Source organism: Zeus faber (assembly GCF_960531495.2).
Source record: "Zeus faber genome assembly, chromosome: 15".
NCBI lineage: Eukaryota > Metazoa > Chordata > Actinopteri > Zeiformes > Zeidae > Zeus > Zeus faber.
Window position 1 is genome coordinate 28,806,541 of NC_137194.1, and position 18,481 is coordinate 28,825,021.

At 41.1% G+C, this 18,481-nt stretch overlaps 1 protein-coding gene across 1 annotated transcript; it reads right to left on the reverse strand.

Moving 5' to 3' along the window:
- Positions 1-302: 302 nt before the first annotated feature.
- On the reverse strand, positions 303-15,274 carry mthfr (methylenetetrahydrofolate reductase (NAD(P)H)). Its single transcript, XM_080015915.1, has 11 exons — positions 15,011-15,274; positions 11,850-12,088; positions 9,035-9,145; positions 8,647-8,840; positions 6,975-7,225; positions 5,534-5,668; positions 4,784-4,964; positions 4,020-4,202; positions 3,320-3,421; positions 3,102-3,221; positions 303-2,778 (listed from the first exon to the last, which is right to left on the reverse strand). Exons 1-11 carry the CDS (start codon positions 15,256-15,258, stop codon positions 2,554-2,556), a joined length of 1,989 nt encoding a protein of 662 aa, XP_079872041.1. The 5' UTR covers positions 15,259-15,274; the 3' UTR covers positions 303-2,553.
- Positions 15,275-18,481: the final 3,207 nt, after the last annotated feature.

Genomic DNA, 18,481 nt, shown 5'->3' on the forward strand with positions numbered 1-18,481 from the left:
TTTGTCAAAGAGGGAAAAAAAAAGAAAAAAAAGTTGTTTTGCTCAAACGAGAGTCGTGGCCTGATTGGCTCATTCTCAAAATGTCAATATTTTGGCGGCTAGTGTTATGACATTTGGCACTTTTCTTGTTGTCAAGCCTCCCACACGGGCCTGTGTGGTGGCGCTGTTTGGCCCTTCTCCTTCTCAGATATAAAGAAATGTGTAGACAGGATTCAAAACCACCGTTATGGCAAATGGTCAGACTCATCTGTGGGGCCTTAAACCAGCGCTCTCTAAAAGCCAAGGCAGCCTGTGTTGGAAACTACCCAGGTGAAAAAAAAATGCTTCTGGCATTCTGGTTTCCATTCCGTCTGTTGACAAATACATGTACAGATATAGACATCTGGACAAAGTCATCGGTTTTAATGAACTTGACAAAAAAATGGAGTACAGAAATAAATATTAGCGCGTACATCATAGGCTTGGGCGATCGTGCAAAATTCCAATCGACGAGTCCAGAATGAGTGCAGTGTGCATGGCACATCGCTGTCTGGAGGGAAGAAAAAAAAACAACAAAAAACAAAAAAAAACAAAAAACTCCACTCCAATTCTCTGAGTTAGGTTTACATTTTTCATTTTCCTTACATGGGAATTTACATACATTTTGTTTCTATACTAAGAAAAGAAAATGAATGTATATCTTTCTCTATGATATTATATTGCCGTATTATAATCGCAATATATTGGATTTGCATATAGAGTGGGGAAGTCTCACTCTCTGCTCGGATCAATTCAGCCACACCTGACCTGCATTTAGGTGATTGGGTCAGGGTGGCTATATATTTGTTGCTCATTGGTTGGGCTAACGTGCAACAGGTTTAAACCCCCATCTTCACACTCACTCAGGAGAGGAGCCCTATCATGACATGTTCCATCTGCTCCTGGCCAATTCCATGACCAAATCACCTCGAGCCAGGTCAAGTGTGGCTGTTCAAACCATTCCATCTCCACACTACAGTGTCAATGCCAGCGATTGCTTTAGATAACTTTTGACTATGTTTAGAGGCACCGTACAACTTGCAAGGGGGCTAATGGTGCATCTGATGTCCATATATTACGGCGATAGCTACCATCTCCAGAAGTCTGATTTCAGGTTTCATGTATGTATGTATGACGTCTTACATTTTGAACCTTGCTTCTCTACAGTAACACATAATTTCTACAGACCCTTTTGAGATACATTACACACCCCCCGCTACTAAAAAACAGTTTTTGAAAATCGCATGTACAGCAGAACAACAGAAGCAGTTTCATGATAGGCAGTCTAGCGGGTTTTACAGATTCAACATCGATATTCAACATCGATATTGTGTAACGGTTCAAGTAAACACAAATTCAAGAGTTGCGCTCATGGTTCTAGCTACCTTTCCAGGGTGAAGGTCGTAAGACAGCTTAAAAACAACAACAAAAACATTTGAGTCTGTGAGCTGTTGACAAATTAATCCATTAAAAAAAAGCATGCTTTGTGCATTAAATCTGTGCATTTCCTGATTGTAATTATCCAAGTAGCTTGATGTGAAAAGGTGAACGCTTGTGATTTGCTCACTGTAACAGGGACTTTTCATATCGATTTGGAATATAATACTACCCAGTCAAAAATATTCATAATTCACACCCAATCCTAGTTTACATGGCAGAAAAAAAAATAATTACTTAAAAACTCAGACCTATCATCATGAGAACACATGTATAAAACACACAGCAAACGTTTAAAAACATTAATATTCAATCTTCCCTGTAAAGCTTCAATTAAATCTGTCGTTTTAGACAACACACTGACTTTACGGCTTAATGCGTTGTGACCTTGTTTCTGGCTGGGTTGGGTGTATAGCTCACACACAGGGTTTATTTCATGATATTTGGCGCTTTGTCAAATATCAAATCTTGGTTGTCATCATTATGAACTGTTAATAGCACAGCCTCGCTGAACTCTTTACTATTGAGAAACTTACCACTCTGCTGCAAATTCCCACTGTGCTTAGAGCGGTACGTTTCTCATCAGGTCTAAATGATCCGAACCAATGTTTTTAAATCAGGCCTGGGTTGAAAAATAGCAAACCTATCCATTAAAGTTCATGTCATGTAAACAGCATCATAAAGTACAGTTTAAAATAAATGCAAAGAGTTAGCATTTAATAATGTTTTGTTAAAAAAATACTATAGGAAATGTTTTATATTTTAAGCTTAAAAAACTATTTGTCAAAATACTTTTTGAAAAGTACAAGTCTGCCTGTGTCAAGCTCCACTTCTGTAACGAGAGGCACTTTATAAAACAACGTAGGACATAAACGCTATTTTAAAACCTCTGGTTTTCCCTATCAGATCTAATGCTTAAAAAAATGATTTATGAAAAATATATCTAATTTTTAAATGCATATTGTGATGAAGGAATTAAGTTGCGGTGTGTGGGTAAAGAGCTCCGCACTCTCAATAGCAGCACTGAAAAGACATTAATCAGGAAATAAAACGCTAGTTAATATAGTACTATATACAGTCGTGTACTACTACCCCCCATTATTCAGGGGCCTCTATGTCATCACCAACCGGCTCTGGGGGAGCATCGAGCAGCTCGAACATGTCGTCGATAACCTGCCACAGGCAGTTGTGCAGTGGGAAGTCGTTGTCCACCAGGTTGACCAGGAAGTAGTTGTCGTGGATGTACTTGATGATCATCCGTGAGGGCGACTCATCTTCGTAGAGTTTGGCCCACTGCTCGATCCACAAGGCAAAGGCCTCGTCCTGGTTTCAAAATAATAAAACAAAAGAAGTGCAGGGGGGGTTCACAAATGTCAACACAAGTTTTTTGTTTTTTTCTATATGGCTCAGCCTCAATGTCGATCAGTTCCAATCAGCGAACAGGATGGTGGAGGTTGCATCGGTGTCAACTTTAAGGCAAGTCTTTGTATGAACAGTGATGACGTTGGAGTTAAGTCCATTTAATAGAAGTAAAAAGACGCACCCTGCATTTCCATTGATGACCCATAGGAGGCTGCGGGTCCCAGATTGGGTACCCCTCCTCGAATGGAAAGCTATAAGTGAAAAGAACACGAGAATGTCCTTACCTTCCAGTACATGAAGCTGACAGGGTCCACCACCGTGGGCTGGACAATTTCCCTCCCGGGGAAGATCCCCCACGTTACAGCGTTGGGTTGCATCTCATGGGCGTTGGTTAGATTGTGCCCCTGGAATTGGGGTAAAAGAAAACCATTTCAAAGTCAATTACATTGTGTAGACATAATGTGTAAATCGCATGGTGAGTTTGAATGGAAAGCAAACTCGCCTGTACGTTCACGATGTGGTAGTTGACGCGTGGTTCGTACTTCTTCAGGACTTTGAGGAGAGCTGTCACATTTTCACTAGAGGTGAAGAACTCCAGATAGGCCTGTTGTGTTTGCAAGTAAATAAAAAAATATATATATATTAATTTTATTTTTTACTCATGTTCAAATTTTGCCTGGACATATAGAATTTCAATACCATTATTGAAACATTCCAGCTTAAATTATTTATTAAATTAATTATGTTAAATAAAGTCCAAGGCAAAAACGGCCAAGGCATTTGGTGGTATTCACATTTAATGTGACTCTTTGTCTAAAGTTTGACAAACTTTAGACAGACTGAAATTATTCTTGTGAGAATTCCATTCACAACTTAGAGCCAAGCCGACTCTTCTGACTGTAGTTCATCATTCACATGAATTCCTTACACCAACTGAATCAAACGAACAACGAGTCGGAACAACTCTTTTTACTGAGTGCCTTGTCAAGAACCAAATCTCAAAAACAGAGACAAACCTTTCATCACTACGAATAGTCCTCACTTTCAGAGTGAAACCGGTTCTGCTGGAGCTGCTATCCTATCAGGAACTGATGAATTTGATGAATTATTGCAGCCTTTTGATCTTCCAACACAAGAGCCAATTTACAAGATGTGCATCCATCGACCCTCTTGTATTGCGGAAAGATTGACAATGTACATACCTTCTGGAACACGTATCCCCCAGGGGGGCCCCAGCCAACAATGGGGTCCGAGGAGGCCTTCCCATTGATGTTGGGCTGGGAGTTGATGGTGAGCACCCCTCTCCTGTTGACCTTTTCCAGCTCGTCTTTCAGCAGGTTAGTTTCTGGGGCCAGAGGCTCATCGTTCCACGGCAAGCACATCACCTGTGGAAGGGGGTGCCACAGTGATCAGGAACACACACGAGGGATCTTTGCATACTTATTTAAAAATTGTTTGAAGGTATTGTATTGAGAAATTGACGATTGATCTCTATGAAACCAACATACAACTTTAACATAATCCTTATTTCGCAGTCCTTTCAGGATTATGTGCCACTTTCGTGGGGCTACTACGGAACTAATTTGGTGAATTTGCAGCAGCTTTCTCTTTGGGAAAATGTTTAATTAAACGGAAAAAAAGCAAATTTATTGGAACTTTAAGTCAAACAGTCAAATATTCATACAAAATACTAATAATAATAACAATTGTAAAAAGAAAATCTTATTCATGCATGTGCAAACATTTCAGTCAAAATAGTTTATGCGGTCCCTTCATCATAAAATCCTGGAGAAATTGATTAGAGAAATTTGGGATACCACCATTTCTACACATTACAAATAAGCTAAAAACACTGTAAATACAAGAATCAGCCTTAGCTTAGGTCAATTCTTACAAATAACATCCTTGCAAATTACTATTCGAGTCTTGCTGAATAATCGTGGCCAAGCACCAACTTTCCCTTTACCTTCTGTCCATCGTGGTTGGGCTGGGCAGTGATGTAGCAGGTGAAGACTTGGTAGACGCTGGCCTCGCTGGTCAACTCTTCGCCCCACATCTGCAACAAGGCGTCCTTGGATGACTTGCTCTTCAGGTAGAACAGGTAATAGTCGTTCAGCTCGCCAAAAGCTGGAGACGACGAGTTCCCCCTTGATGAAATGAGGACAAGTGGCCATTTTAACATTTGTCTCACCAGTGATTGATAATACAACACGCATCATCACATTGAAATCTGGTTTAGGTATTGGAACATTGTTACGTGAACACAGTATTAAACCAGATCCCTGCATCCCTATACTATAGGATTATTTAAATGATGCGGAGCTAGGTCTGTCAGAAAACTTGACAGCGCCACACGGTTTCATGCCCTCACAGGCCGGCCTATTTAAGCAGCCAATCCCTCGTGCCCTGTCTGCTTTGCCGCCTGCTTGCTTGCTGTGCTCCCTCTACCTTCCCTGCATACACCTGTTAGGCTCTACTCAATATTCAATGTGGGGATTCAAGCTCATCACTCCCATATTTCTAGCTCACTAAGAATGCCTATGTTCGCTGCAAACCTGGCTGGCATTGATAAGCAGTAGAGTCTAGACACCAAGCTCTAACGATGCAAATAACATTTTAAAGTAAATCTATTAAGACTACTTTCAGAAATGCAGTTTCTTTGGAAACAGCTAGCTCAAAAATAGGAGTGTCTGACTGAAGAGCCAGTGGGGTTCACCATCGTCCATTGGGGAAGTCGTCCCAGTCCTGGGTCCTGTAGATGTAGCTCTTGGGCCTGGAGGCCCAGAAGATGGGGCGCACGTCTTCAACCTTCCTCTTGGGATGGGCGCTCACCGCCCAGGGGAGGGGTCGTCTGACAAGAACAAGCAGATATAATGCAATATAATTATATTGATAACATATAATCAATTATGGGTCCGTGGGATTTAGGGAGGGTCAGACAGTAACTATAAGTACTTTTACTTACTTTACTACTTTTACTCAAACTCTTTGGCTGGTGACCCCTAAAAAAAAAGTCAGTCTCTAGATCCATTCACTGCGACTCGCCGATGCTCAATTTAACAACAGTATAGTTAAGTATTTGTACAAACCTGAGTGGAGTTGGCACCCCATGTGACTAGATTTGGAATACAATTGCCATTCGTGCTGCATTTGTGCTGATTTGTGCCAAAAAAATTAAATAATTCGTGCCACTATGGTTTTGGATTATTTGACATATTTCATGAGCTGTTATGTAACTCTCCACCCCAGCATTGTCAACGTCTTGATGGGTGACCAAACATCCTGATTTGTGCAGAACAGTCCCGCATTTTGACCAGTTGTCCCGAAACGAGAGGAAATGTTCGGCATTTTGACCAATTGAAGCATGTAAATTGAAATACTTCCATTTCTATCATACTGACATTTATTCCCATGCACGCTGCACATGTCTCCTGCGTGTCTCTTTCTCAGTCTCTCTTATGGAAAATATAGCCTGCTGATAAGTTCTTAGTTGTGCATCTACTGAATAATTTGAGAGAATTTATTTATTTATTATTTAAATGGGAGAATTTCTGAAAAAAAAAAAAATATTTAAATAAAAATTATTTAGTCAAAAAATATTATTATTATTATTATTATTATTATTATTATTATTATTATTATTAATAATAATAATAATAATAATAATAATAATAATCATCATCATAATAATCATAATAATAATCAAACATATTCCCCTTATTCTTGTGCATGTTCAGAAAATGATCTGGTGACCCCCAGAAAACATTTTGTCTGAAGCCACAGTCTGAGAACCCCTGGTTTAGTAAAATATACACATTCCCACACAAATCACTACACAACGTTGGCACGAGATGTTGTCTGTAACAGTCTTTCAATTCCATCTCCACTGCATTTTTATTTGCTATGTAGCAGCTAGAAATATACAAATAATGCTTCACTACCCATATATCAGTATTATTTCTCACCAGTGTGTACATTCCAGTACGCAAAGGCTAAGAATCGACAAGTCCAAAAATTTTGTGAAAGGTTTCCTTTGGGCTGGGTGAGGCCAATTCCAATATAAATAGCAATTAACGGAGATTACTCAACAGCATTAAGTCACACGTCACACCCAATAATTCAAATACAGGGAACTGAGATTTGAGAGAACTGCAGACCTGGGGTCCTCTATCCACAGGCCCAGCTGGCGGAGGACTTCGGTGGTTGCCACCTCCCGGTTCAGCGTGTAGAAGTGGAGGCCCGGCACCTCACCGCTCTTCAGCAGCACGCGGCACATCTCCACCGCCTGATCAACGCCATAGTTGCGGATGGCTGCGTCGTTGTCCTTGATAGGCTCGATGACCCTGGTGATTTCCTCTGGCACTTCCAGTTTGGAGAGCTTCACCAGCTGACGCAGGGACTGGTAACCCTTTGGGGGGAGGGTGGAAGTGACCAATCAGGTGTTGATGCATATATGTATGGAAGTATGTATATGTATGTGACAAATAAAAATCTTGAATCTTGAATCTTGAAATCTTGAATCTTGATGCTGACAGACGTCCTAAATTTGTACTTATACTGTGAATACCGTTTGGAGTGGACAGGCAATGTATACATGGTATACAGGTATACATGGCCCTAAATTTGGTCGCTTGCTTATTTGTTTCTTGGGAAACTTTGTACATAACTTTAAATAGGTGACCGCTTATAACAATGAGCTTGAGTATCGACAAAGCCTGTTCACTGGAAACTATTAGCTCCAACATGATGCTCTCTGGTGGGACTTGCCTTGAGCAAATCTCATTTTTACAGAATTGTAAGTGAATAACTTTCCATTTCATTATTTATCTTCCACTTTGTTGAAAGCATGATGTTAGGCAACGTTGCATGCGTCACTAATCTACTCAATATGAATTCAATGGAATAGCAAACAGCTTTGGAGAGATGCATAAAGACATTTTTAAATTCATTCCATGATGCTTAATGACAAAAAAGGAGTAAATATGAATCACTTTTCACAACTTATTTTTTACGTATGTAACGCATAAGACACAGTGTCTTATGCGTTACATACGTAAAAAATAAGTGGGGATCACGCTACAAATATCACTGGATGCAATGAGACCAGCAATTTATGCCCTACCACTTTGGACTGTAAACCTGGATTATACACGGACATTTAGAATAGCATTTTGGACATGAGTATTAAAATACCATCTTAACCTAGATTATACTATTATTATTATACCGTCTTAAAATATTTACACTGAATTATTTCTTGCCCATGGACATTTAGACTATATCTCACGATTATATTATACTATACTATACTACCATTATACTATATTAGTACCACATTATTATACTATAATGTTATACTACATATACTTTAATGTTATATGTATACTATAATGTCTTTGAATTGTTATACTATAATATATCATTTTTCATTTTTGGTTTTATCCTCAAAATGTACTATTCAGTCACTTTAAATCATTAATTGCTGTAAATGATTAATTCCCAAATGTCTGTAAAGCACTTTGAGCTGCAAATATTGTATGAAAGGTGCAATACAAATAAAGTTGTTTATTATTTTTATTATAATACTTTGGTCATTATGAGACCACCTTGCATTAGAAAATAATCATTAATACTAATACTTTACTGAACTATATTCTTAACCATACTTCTATCTAGTAACTACTGCTACTGCTCACTGGATTGACAATTTCTGTCATGCTGTTAATCAAGTTTAATCTTATGTATCGACGCCTTCAATGCGGCAACACGCTCCCTTTGGATTGGTGGAGGAAGTCCACCTGCACCCGCCAGGCAAAGCAGCTAAGTTACCTGGATGGGGAACACCCCGGGCAGGATAGGACAGGTGATGCCAATGGCCCGGCAGTCTCGATTGAACTTGAGGAAAGTATCGGCTCGGAAGAACAGCTGCGTGATGATGAAGTCGGCGCCGGCATCCACCTTCTCCTTCAGGCGCCTCAGGTCCTCTTCATAGCTCTCCGCCTCTGGGTGGCCAGTAGGGTAGCCTACACACACACACACACACACACACACACACACACACACACACACACACACACACACACACACACACACACACACACACACACACACACACACACACACACACACACACACACACACACACACACACACATATAAGGGGAAGGTCGTTGGAACTGTACTATTCCAATTGTGATGGCGGACGTGTGGAACCTACCGGCGACACAGATGTCGAAGTAGTCGTCGAACTCGGAGCGGATGTGTTTGACAAGGTCGGTGGCGTAGTTGAAACCACCCTCCTCCTCCTCCCAGTCTGTTTCCAGTGGGTCTAATTGATCATTATATGTTGACACATACCTTTACGTTACATACAAATAGTGTTGCATTTGTACAATCGAGGGACTGATGAAAAATAGGACCTTTTAGATGTTTTGGATGAAAGAGTATTCTAACTTTCAAAGGTTAAAGGATCTTTTTTGTCTTTCTTTTACACACCGACCGCATTTTCACACGCTTCAACAGTAATTATTAAATCCATTAATTAATTATCATGGAATAACAAAAAAAGCAGTCAAACGGGGCAACCTTCGCGGCCTTGCCAGAAACCACTATACACCGATCAGCCAAACATTAAAATCACCACCAGAAACTACTAATATTGTGTAGCTCCCCCTCATGTTGCCAAAACAGCTCTGGCCTGTCGAGGCATGGACTCCACAACACCTCTGAAGGTGTCCTGTGGTATCTGGCACTAAGACGTTAGCAGATCCTTTAAGTTCTGTAAGCTGTGAGTTGGGGCCCCCATGGATCAGGCTTGTTGTTCCAGCACATCCCACAGATGCTTGATTGGATCAAACCCTAACCCCAACCCCAAACCCTAACCCCACCCAACGTGATTCATCAGACCAGCTCATCAGACCTGCTTCCATTGCTCCATTATTAGTTCTGACACTCACATACCCATTGTAGGTGCTTTCAGCGGTGGACAGGTGTCAGCATGGGCACTCTGACCGGTCTACGGAGCCCCATATGCAACAAGCTGCGATGCACTGTTAGTTCTGACACCTTTCTCATCATAGTTTCTTCAACATTTTCAGCAATTTGTGCGACAGCAGCTCTTCTGTGGAATCAGACCAGACGGGCTAGACTTCGCTTCCCACGCACATCATTGAGCCCATGGGCGCCCATAACTCTGTCGCCGGTTCATTGGTTGTCCTCCTTTGGACCACTTTTGGTAGGTACTAACCACTGCAAACTGGGAACACCCCACAATACCCGCCATTTTGGAGATGCTCTGACCCAGTCGCCTAGCTATCACAATTTGGCCTCTGTCAAAGTCGCTCAGATCCTTACACTTGCCCATTTGTGACCCACCGCAGCAAACCCGCTATCTCGCGCATTTCTAAAATTGCTAGGAGCAGCCAAATAAGTTGAAAAAACCTCTCTTGAAGAAGAATTAGATTTTTCCAGATTCGTGTTCCTTTGTGGGTTTTTTTTTTATCTCAACGTATTTTCAAAACCCAGTTTGATTTATGAATAGTAGAAAAATGTTAAACCAAGTTAAATATTCCCATTAGATTACATGGGGAAACACAGTTCACTTACTGAGACGCTGAACAGCACTGAACAACGACGATCGATCGTTTCCTTTAAAGCGACTGTCCAGGTGAAGATCATTCCACCATATTCCATGTGATGTGAAGTCACAATGTGAAACCATTTTGATAGAGTTCAACCTTTAAATCGTACTACTTTTACACACACACGGAGCCATCATTGTGGAGGGGGATTGTACCAGCGTATACCATCGAAGAAGAAATGCTGACATCACTTTCGTAAACAAGACGAGGCTCCTTCGGTTTCACTTGTCTGTGAAAACTTTCATCTCCGTGTTGTTATGGATTACGAGAAGCGGGTGGAGGAAGATCTAAATCATATCGCGGACCTTAATCTGACCAGTGCGATAGATCCAAGTCAGTGTAACCAGCACATACTGGACTTCATTTTCCGCGATGATAGTCTCTGACAGCAACGCTGAGAACGAAAGCTTAGCTGAATCTGATATTATCCCGGACTTGGAGAACATTTCAAACAGCGGATTTCAACCTGAATGTGACGATGAAACTGAATATATTCAAGAACCACCGGAGCAGATCGACGATACGAAAAGAAAATGAAAAGAGGCCCCAACCAGGCTCTCAGAGTGTAGCTGGGGTAGGGTTGGGGTTAGCCAACATAATATTATAATAATAATATTATTACATTATAATATTGTGACCCACCACCTACCTAAAGTACGCGGTGGGTCACACGGTGTGATTTTTCCGGCTTCAAACACATCAACTTCAAGAACTGACTGTTCACTTTAGGCTGGCGCCGATATTATCAAATATCGCGATATTTACCACCATATGCAATATTTTCAGAGTATTGAAATATCGCCCCCCCATTCGTAACTGAATGAAACCAAAAAAAAATTCAGTGCGCAACCGTGCGTAAAATTTTGGATATCGTCCAAGCCTAGTTCACTTGCTGCCTAATATATCCCACCCCTTGACAAGTGCCATTGTAACGAGATGCGCAATGTTATTCACGTCACCTGTCATTGGTTTTAATGTTGTGGCTGATTGGTGTATCTCCTGATCCATAAATAAATTAAAAAAAATATATATATATATAACAATAATAATAATAACAATAATCCGGTTTGAACGCTGAAAAGGTAAGGGCAACGTTCGAAATCTCTTTGATTGGGAAAAAAATCGGTTCAGGTTGAGAGACAAAAACTTTTCCGTTAGGCACGGGTAAGTCAATAATTGTCTTTTTGAAATAATCGTGTTGATAAAGTAAATGATTGGGCTTAATCCATATCATTGCAACTCATCTATAAACACTGTTATACAGCAGTATTAGAATGTAAATATATCATTTTGTTAACTTTCAGAATAACTTGACTTATCTTACAAGTCACAATTAGTTGAAAAATAAACATAAGAGCCCAGGAAGCATGGCCTAACTGAAGACGCCCATACCTCCTCTCAGTGCCATGATGTTCTTGAGGCCCAGTCTCTTGGCTTTGGCCAGGTAGACTGTGATGTTCTCCTTGGTCTGGTTGCAGCAGGTAAGGTGCAGGATGCTCTCCAGGCCACAGTAGTTGACTGCCGTGCTGGCAATCATCATGGAAGACGTCTCCTTATCTGAGCCCGGATCCCCTGCCGGGTGCCAGGTGATGTCTATGAACAGGGGCCCTCCGGAGCCCATACGGTCAAACCTAAAAGGACAATAGTGCACTGGGTCAACTTTCAGCAGGGGTTGTAGCCAATTCAGTGGTCCGTCCATGGACCATGGTCACTAACACGGACCACTGGTTTATACCACTAGGGGCGCTGAAACTAGTGGTCTGGACCAGTTAGTGAGTGATCTGTGGGCTGGTCTTTGTGGTCGGTCCGTGGTCCTTGCCGTCCGTCCCTGGTCCTACATACCAGATGTGTTTGACTGCCAGATCACACCATAGGTTAGCACTGCAGACTACCATTTAAATTAGCAGATTTTGATTGTGTTTGATTGCGTAGAGAACGAGATCTACTAAGATATATATATATTAATGTAAAAAGGGTCAATTCTATATTTAATTTTGTCCTGTGCATAGATTTCTTGCTTCAGTATGTGAATTATATTTAAAAGAACAAACATAAAGGCCAATATTTACATCTAAAAAATACATATTTCTATAGATATAATAATACAATGCTAAATTGTTCTTTTTTTATGTAGATTCTTAATATGTTCAATATATTTAATGTAGACAGTGACTCATCTGTACACATTTTATTTTATTTATTTTAATTTTTTTTAAATACTTTATTTAATTCTGAGCTGGTGTGCAGCTGGACCTAGAGGTGGAGCCTATTAGCTCTGCAGTGAGCAGCCTCTCGTCCTTGTATTCCAGACCAGTTGTTAAGTGATCCATCACGTGGGCCAGGCTACTTGCTCAGCTGTCCGTCGGTGGTCCTAATCCCCCGCACACCTCCTCTGTCTTAACTCCCCTTCAGCCGTGTGCTATACTTTTGTTAGCTATTAATGCACTGTTTTTGTTGATGGCGACAAATAAACACCACAAATCAGGGTCAGATTGTATTGTTATACAGTGTTTTGAAGTTTGTGTGATGATAGATAAAAATGTATGCTTATATCTAGGCTATAGCCTATTTCTCTACCTGCCTCACTATAGCCTAGGTGCAGTCCTTGTGGTCACTACAACTAGGGGACGCAGAAGCTTGTGGTCCTCGTGTTTCAGACCATTTGTTCAGTGGTCTGTACTGTCTTTGTTGTTTGGAATATCTGTCCATGCATGTTTTGTGTAAATTGTATGAAATACATTTATGTTAGTTGATTTTATCCTATTAAAATATAACCATTCCACTGAAAGTTCAAGATGTGTTTTATTTTTAAACTGAACTATCCATTTTTCCATCCATCTATCTATCTATCATCACATAAACTTCAAAACACTGTACAACAGTAACAATACAATCTCGGCCTGATCGTCAACAGAATATAATTCATAGACAAAATATTATGATTTGTGGTGTTTATTTGTCTTCATCAACAAAAACAATGAATAAATAGCTAACAAAAGCATAAGCAACGGCCAAAGGAGAGAGAAGGGGAGATAAGACGGATCACTGAGCAACTGGTCCGGACCACAAGGACGAGAGGCCCTAAATAATAGAAATAAAAAAATCTTGTGTACAGATGCGTCACTGTCTACATGAAATATATTAAACATATTAAACATTGACATTAAAAAATAACTATCTGGTCTTGTATTATTAAAATATCTATATTCAAGATTTTTAATCGTCACTTACATATACATACTTTCATACATATATGCAGTGAAATGTAATAACAACCGGAGCGCCGGCGCAGGCGACCGCTAGGGGCGGCGCCACTATCGCCACATCGCCACATATCTATAGAAAGATGTAATTCTTAGACGTAGATATTGGCATTTGTATGCTCTAATAAATATTAGTACCAGACTGCAGCAACACATTTATGCACAGAACAAAATGAAATACATAATTTAACTGTTTTTACATATATATATATTTAATTAAATGTAGATCTCTTTCTTTACACAAACAATCGGAAGATCAAAATGTTCTCATATAAATGGTAGTCTGCGGCGCGAACCCACGGTGTGATCTGGTAGCCAAACACATCTGGTACGTAGTCTACATTAAATATATTGAACATATTAAGAATCTACATAAAAAAAGAACAATTTAGCATTGTATTATTATATCTATAGAAATATGTATTTTTTAGATGTAAATATTGGCCTTTATGTTTGTTCTTTTAAATATAATTCACATACTGACGCAAGAAATCTATGCACAGGACAAAATTAAATATAGAATTGACCCTTTTTACATTAATATATATATTTTAGTAGATCTCTTTCTCTACGCAACCAAACACAATCAAAATCTGCTAATTTAAATGGTAGTCTGCAGTGCTAACCTATGGTGTGATCTGGCAGTCAAACACATCTGGTATGTAGGACCAGGGACGGACGGCAAGGACCACGGACCGACCACAATGACCAGTCCACAGATCACTCACTAACTGGTCCGGACTACTAACTTCAGCGCAGTAGTAGTAACCAGTGGTCCGTGCTAGCGACCATGGTCGACGGACAGACCACTGAATTGGCTACACCCCCTCTCAACTATTCCTTTATTTTCTAGTGTTACAAGGGTGCGTCACAGACAGTGTTACTCAACATTTCATATGAAGGACCCTCGATTTGATGCACATTAAGCCCCATTAGGATCCCATTTGATAAGATTGTCTCTGGGTCCCCAATCTGGGAAAATTTGTATAGTTGGATATGATTTAGTCCAAACTACAATTAAAAAAAAAGTAATTCTTGTACATGCTCCCGTGGAACTGATGACTGGCAAATTAAATAACGGTGAAGTTTAACCGTTAAACCTTTTTGCTGGGGACCCCCTGCTACCCCTTGAATGACCCTTGAGGGGTCACCGAAACACACGTGGATTACGACTGCTCGATGACGACAATGAAGTGTAACTCGTGAGATTATTAATATTACAGGGTAAGTATTCTCCTCGCTTTGTTTAAATCGACCATACCGGACAGATAACGAACGAAAGACACGTGCCTGGAGATGAGATTGACGGCACCACTGGCGGTGCGAGGGGGGAAGAACTCCAGGGAGAACCAGGGGTCCCCAGACTCCATCCTGCGGCGCATCTTCTCCCGGAGCCGGTTCGAGCCGTCCGCGTCCAGCACGGGAGTTGGGCATCGGGAGCTCTCCTTGGAGCTCTCGCCGCCGCTGTTGCTCGCCCCGCTGGAGTCGCTCCTGCCCGTTTGCCAGTTCCCGTCCGCTCGCTGAACCTGGTTCACCATAGTCGCGGATGTTCACTGAGTAGTTAATTAAAAGTAAAAAAAAAATAAAAATAAAATAAACTAGAAGTAACGGGAGATTCCCCGCGGTCGAGTCATCGCATTCACTTCACTTTGGAATCGATTAAACTGTGCGCCGGTAACAACCAGCGTGGGGGGCACCACTAGAGCACAGCTTGTCAGCGCTAAATGAGCACGGGAGCGAGGAAAATCGTGACTCTCCCTTTAGAGCTGCGCAATTTTACGCATACACAGCGGGCGGCAGCTCACGTCGAAGATACTTATACCTTTGGCCGTGACACTATTCCAATGTTTGGTTTTTAACGCAAGGCTATTATATGTGTAGGTGAATGTGTGACTCCAGAACCGTCGACAGTCGATAGCATTTTAAAATGAGCTGCTGCTTAAAAAAAAAAGAAAGGTTGCGCAGCTTTGACGCTTATGGACCGGTGTTGCGTTTGGGAGTCACGCGGCACCGTGGGAAGCGAGCGGCGCTGATGCCGCGTTCAAGTAGCGTGGGGGTTATAACTTGTATGTTATTATTATTATCACCAGTCTTCTGTCTATTGCAGATATTTTGAATTCAGGTATTACGTATAGACACCTCAGACAAACAAATGTGAACAAACCCTCAAATATATTTCAAACGGTTAAAAGATAAAGCGATGTTGAATTAAGACGTAAAGGATGTACTTTTGTGTTCGTGAAAGTGCATGTGTATGTGTATAGTCTATGCATGTAAATTCTATTTGGTGTCATCGGGGTTATAACTACTTTTTAATTAGCCCACGACTTTGTTTTGTCGTGGACTGGTCGCACATTGGCGACGTCATGTGGGAGAAAACGGGGACACAAGACGAAAGATCACAAAACTGGAGCCTACGACTACGAAAGCTGCCGTTGGTGGCGGTAATGCACCAATAAGCTGGTTTTCCAAACGCTAATAAACAAGAAGAAGAAGAAGAAGAAGAAGATAGCTTCCGTCAACGCCGGTGTTGTATCGAATTCTGTTTCCCCGTCGAGATGGGTTTCTCCCTCGCCCCGCCCCCGTTCAAACGGCGAAAGAAGCGCGCGTTCACAAAAAGCTCGCCCCCCGAGATGCTGTGCTCGTACCACTGAGTTACTATGGAGAGCGTTAAGGGTCAAATCAAGCTTTTAACAACTCTAAATGTATAGTCACTCAATGTATGCTTTCTTTTTATGATAGTGTTTGATGTCCTTCTTTGTTAAAACAGTCCTCAGGTGTTACTGAAGGCATCGGAGAATCACATCATATCCTCAGACATCACAGTCTGAGGATATGCACAACCTTTTCTCTGCATGTAAAGCTGGCTTCTTCAAATGGAAACCTAGATTGAACAGGGGATGGTAGCTCAGGAGGTAGAGCTGGTGGTCTAGTGATCCAAAGGTTGCTGGTTGGATCCCAGGCTCCTCCTGCTAGCATGCTGTAGTGTCCTTGAGCAAGACACTTAACCCCTAATTGCTCCTGATGGCTGCGTCCGTCGGTGTTTGAACAATTGTAAGTCGCTTTGGATAAAAGCGTCTGCTAAATGACTAAATGTAATGTAACAGCATGGCGGTTTTGAAGTGCATCTGTATCTTTCTCTTTGTTCTGCAGAATAAATATCTTTAATACTCCCATTTTTTCCTGCAGTGAGAATTCTACAACGATACCTATTGAGGGGAAACAAATCAGCAGTATGAATTTGACATATGTGTGAGCTTACTTTAGATATCGAACACAGGGGGAACAGTATCTGACAGTATCATCCTCAGCTGTCAGGATGCATTCCCCCTGTTATAATCTAGTTCAAGTTCAAGAGATTATTAGTCATATCAGCGTCGAGTCCAATAGAGGTTTAACCACAATCAATTTGATAACAACATTTAAACAATGAATGAATCTTTTATTCTGTTCTTATTATAATGACGGTTAATATACTCACTATAACCGGCAAAGTTCTCTTCCAAGTCCTTGAAGTGTCCTTCATTAAAGTATGGCTGAGGAGCGTCGCTATTTCCGTTCGGATAACTGCTGTATAGTTAACCATCTAGCGGGCAAAATGAGTTTGTGTTTCGGGTGGGGGTTGCTCCGTGGACTTTTCTGGGGGCCGGGGTCTTCTGCGGCTGTGGGGCAGGGTGCTCGGGGCTTTCTTGCAGCTGCGGAAGGGCTTCGGGGCCCTTTTCGCTGCTTGGAGGCTCCATGACATAATACCGACCTTATACACCAGAACCAAATGGGATAAGTCCTGTACACTCACTGGTGGACACCTCACACACACACACACACACACACACACACACACACACACACACACACACACACACACACACACACACACACACACACACACACAGGCGGCCCCATCACACACACGCACACACCACCAACACCTGATTTGAACGCAATCCCAGCACCCTCCTGGTTGCATTCCTCTCCTTTCCTCCTTCATTTACTGCCATAATTATGTCAGGAATAGGCCATGTGCCCAATTGCTGTTCCAGTTTTCCTGGACCTAATTAACTGAAAAACTCTTATGATGTTTATGTTTTCTGTGTAAATGTTGTTTGGTTCTATGTTTAATTGAGACACCAAACAGCACCCCTCTCAAGACCAAGTTTTAATGTCTTCTAATTGTTTTAATAGCCAGGACTTCTACTCTGTGAGGTAAGTGCTGGAGGTAAGTTAGGTCACATTTCATGAATGTGTGTATGAATGTGTGTGTCAGTAACACACACATTTGTATGAATGTGTGTGCCACATTCTGTCCAGTTTCTGACTATACACAATAAATATAATACAATTTATATATAAAGAAATACTACACAACTACACAATTTATATAAATACTGTACTGCAGCTTGATATCAAAGCATGACAACAGCACAGGACAGACAGGACACAAACAAGAGGGTGGAGCAAACAGAGGAATACACTCCTCACTGTCCAAATATAAATAACAAAACCTATCAAAAAAGCAACCACTCCAATTACAATGCAGATAATTAATTTTATAATATAATTATAGAACCCCGAATCGCGATTGTGGCACCGCCCCTTGAGGCCGCCTGTGCGAGCACCTCGTGTTGATTACGCACATTTTAGTATTTTTTGTATTTTTAGAGCTTATAGAGCTTATTGTGCGTGGAGGTGGTTTTAAGACGGAGCTAAAACCGAAAAACTTGTGTGAAGAGTTTTTGTCATCAACAATTTCTTTTGACCTTT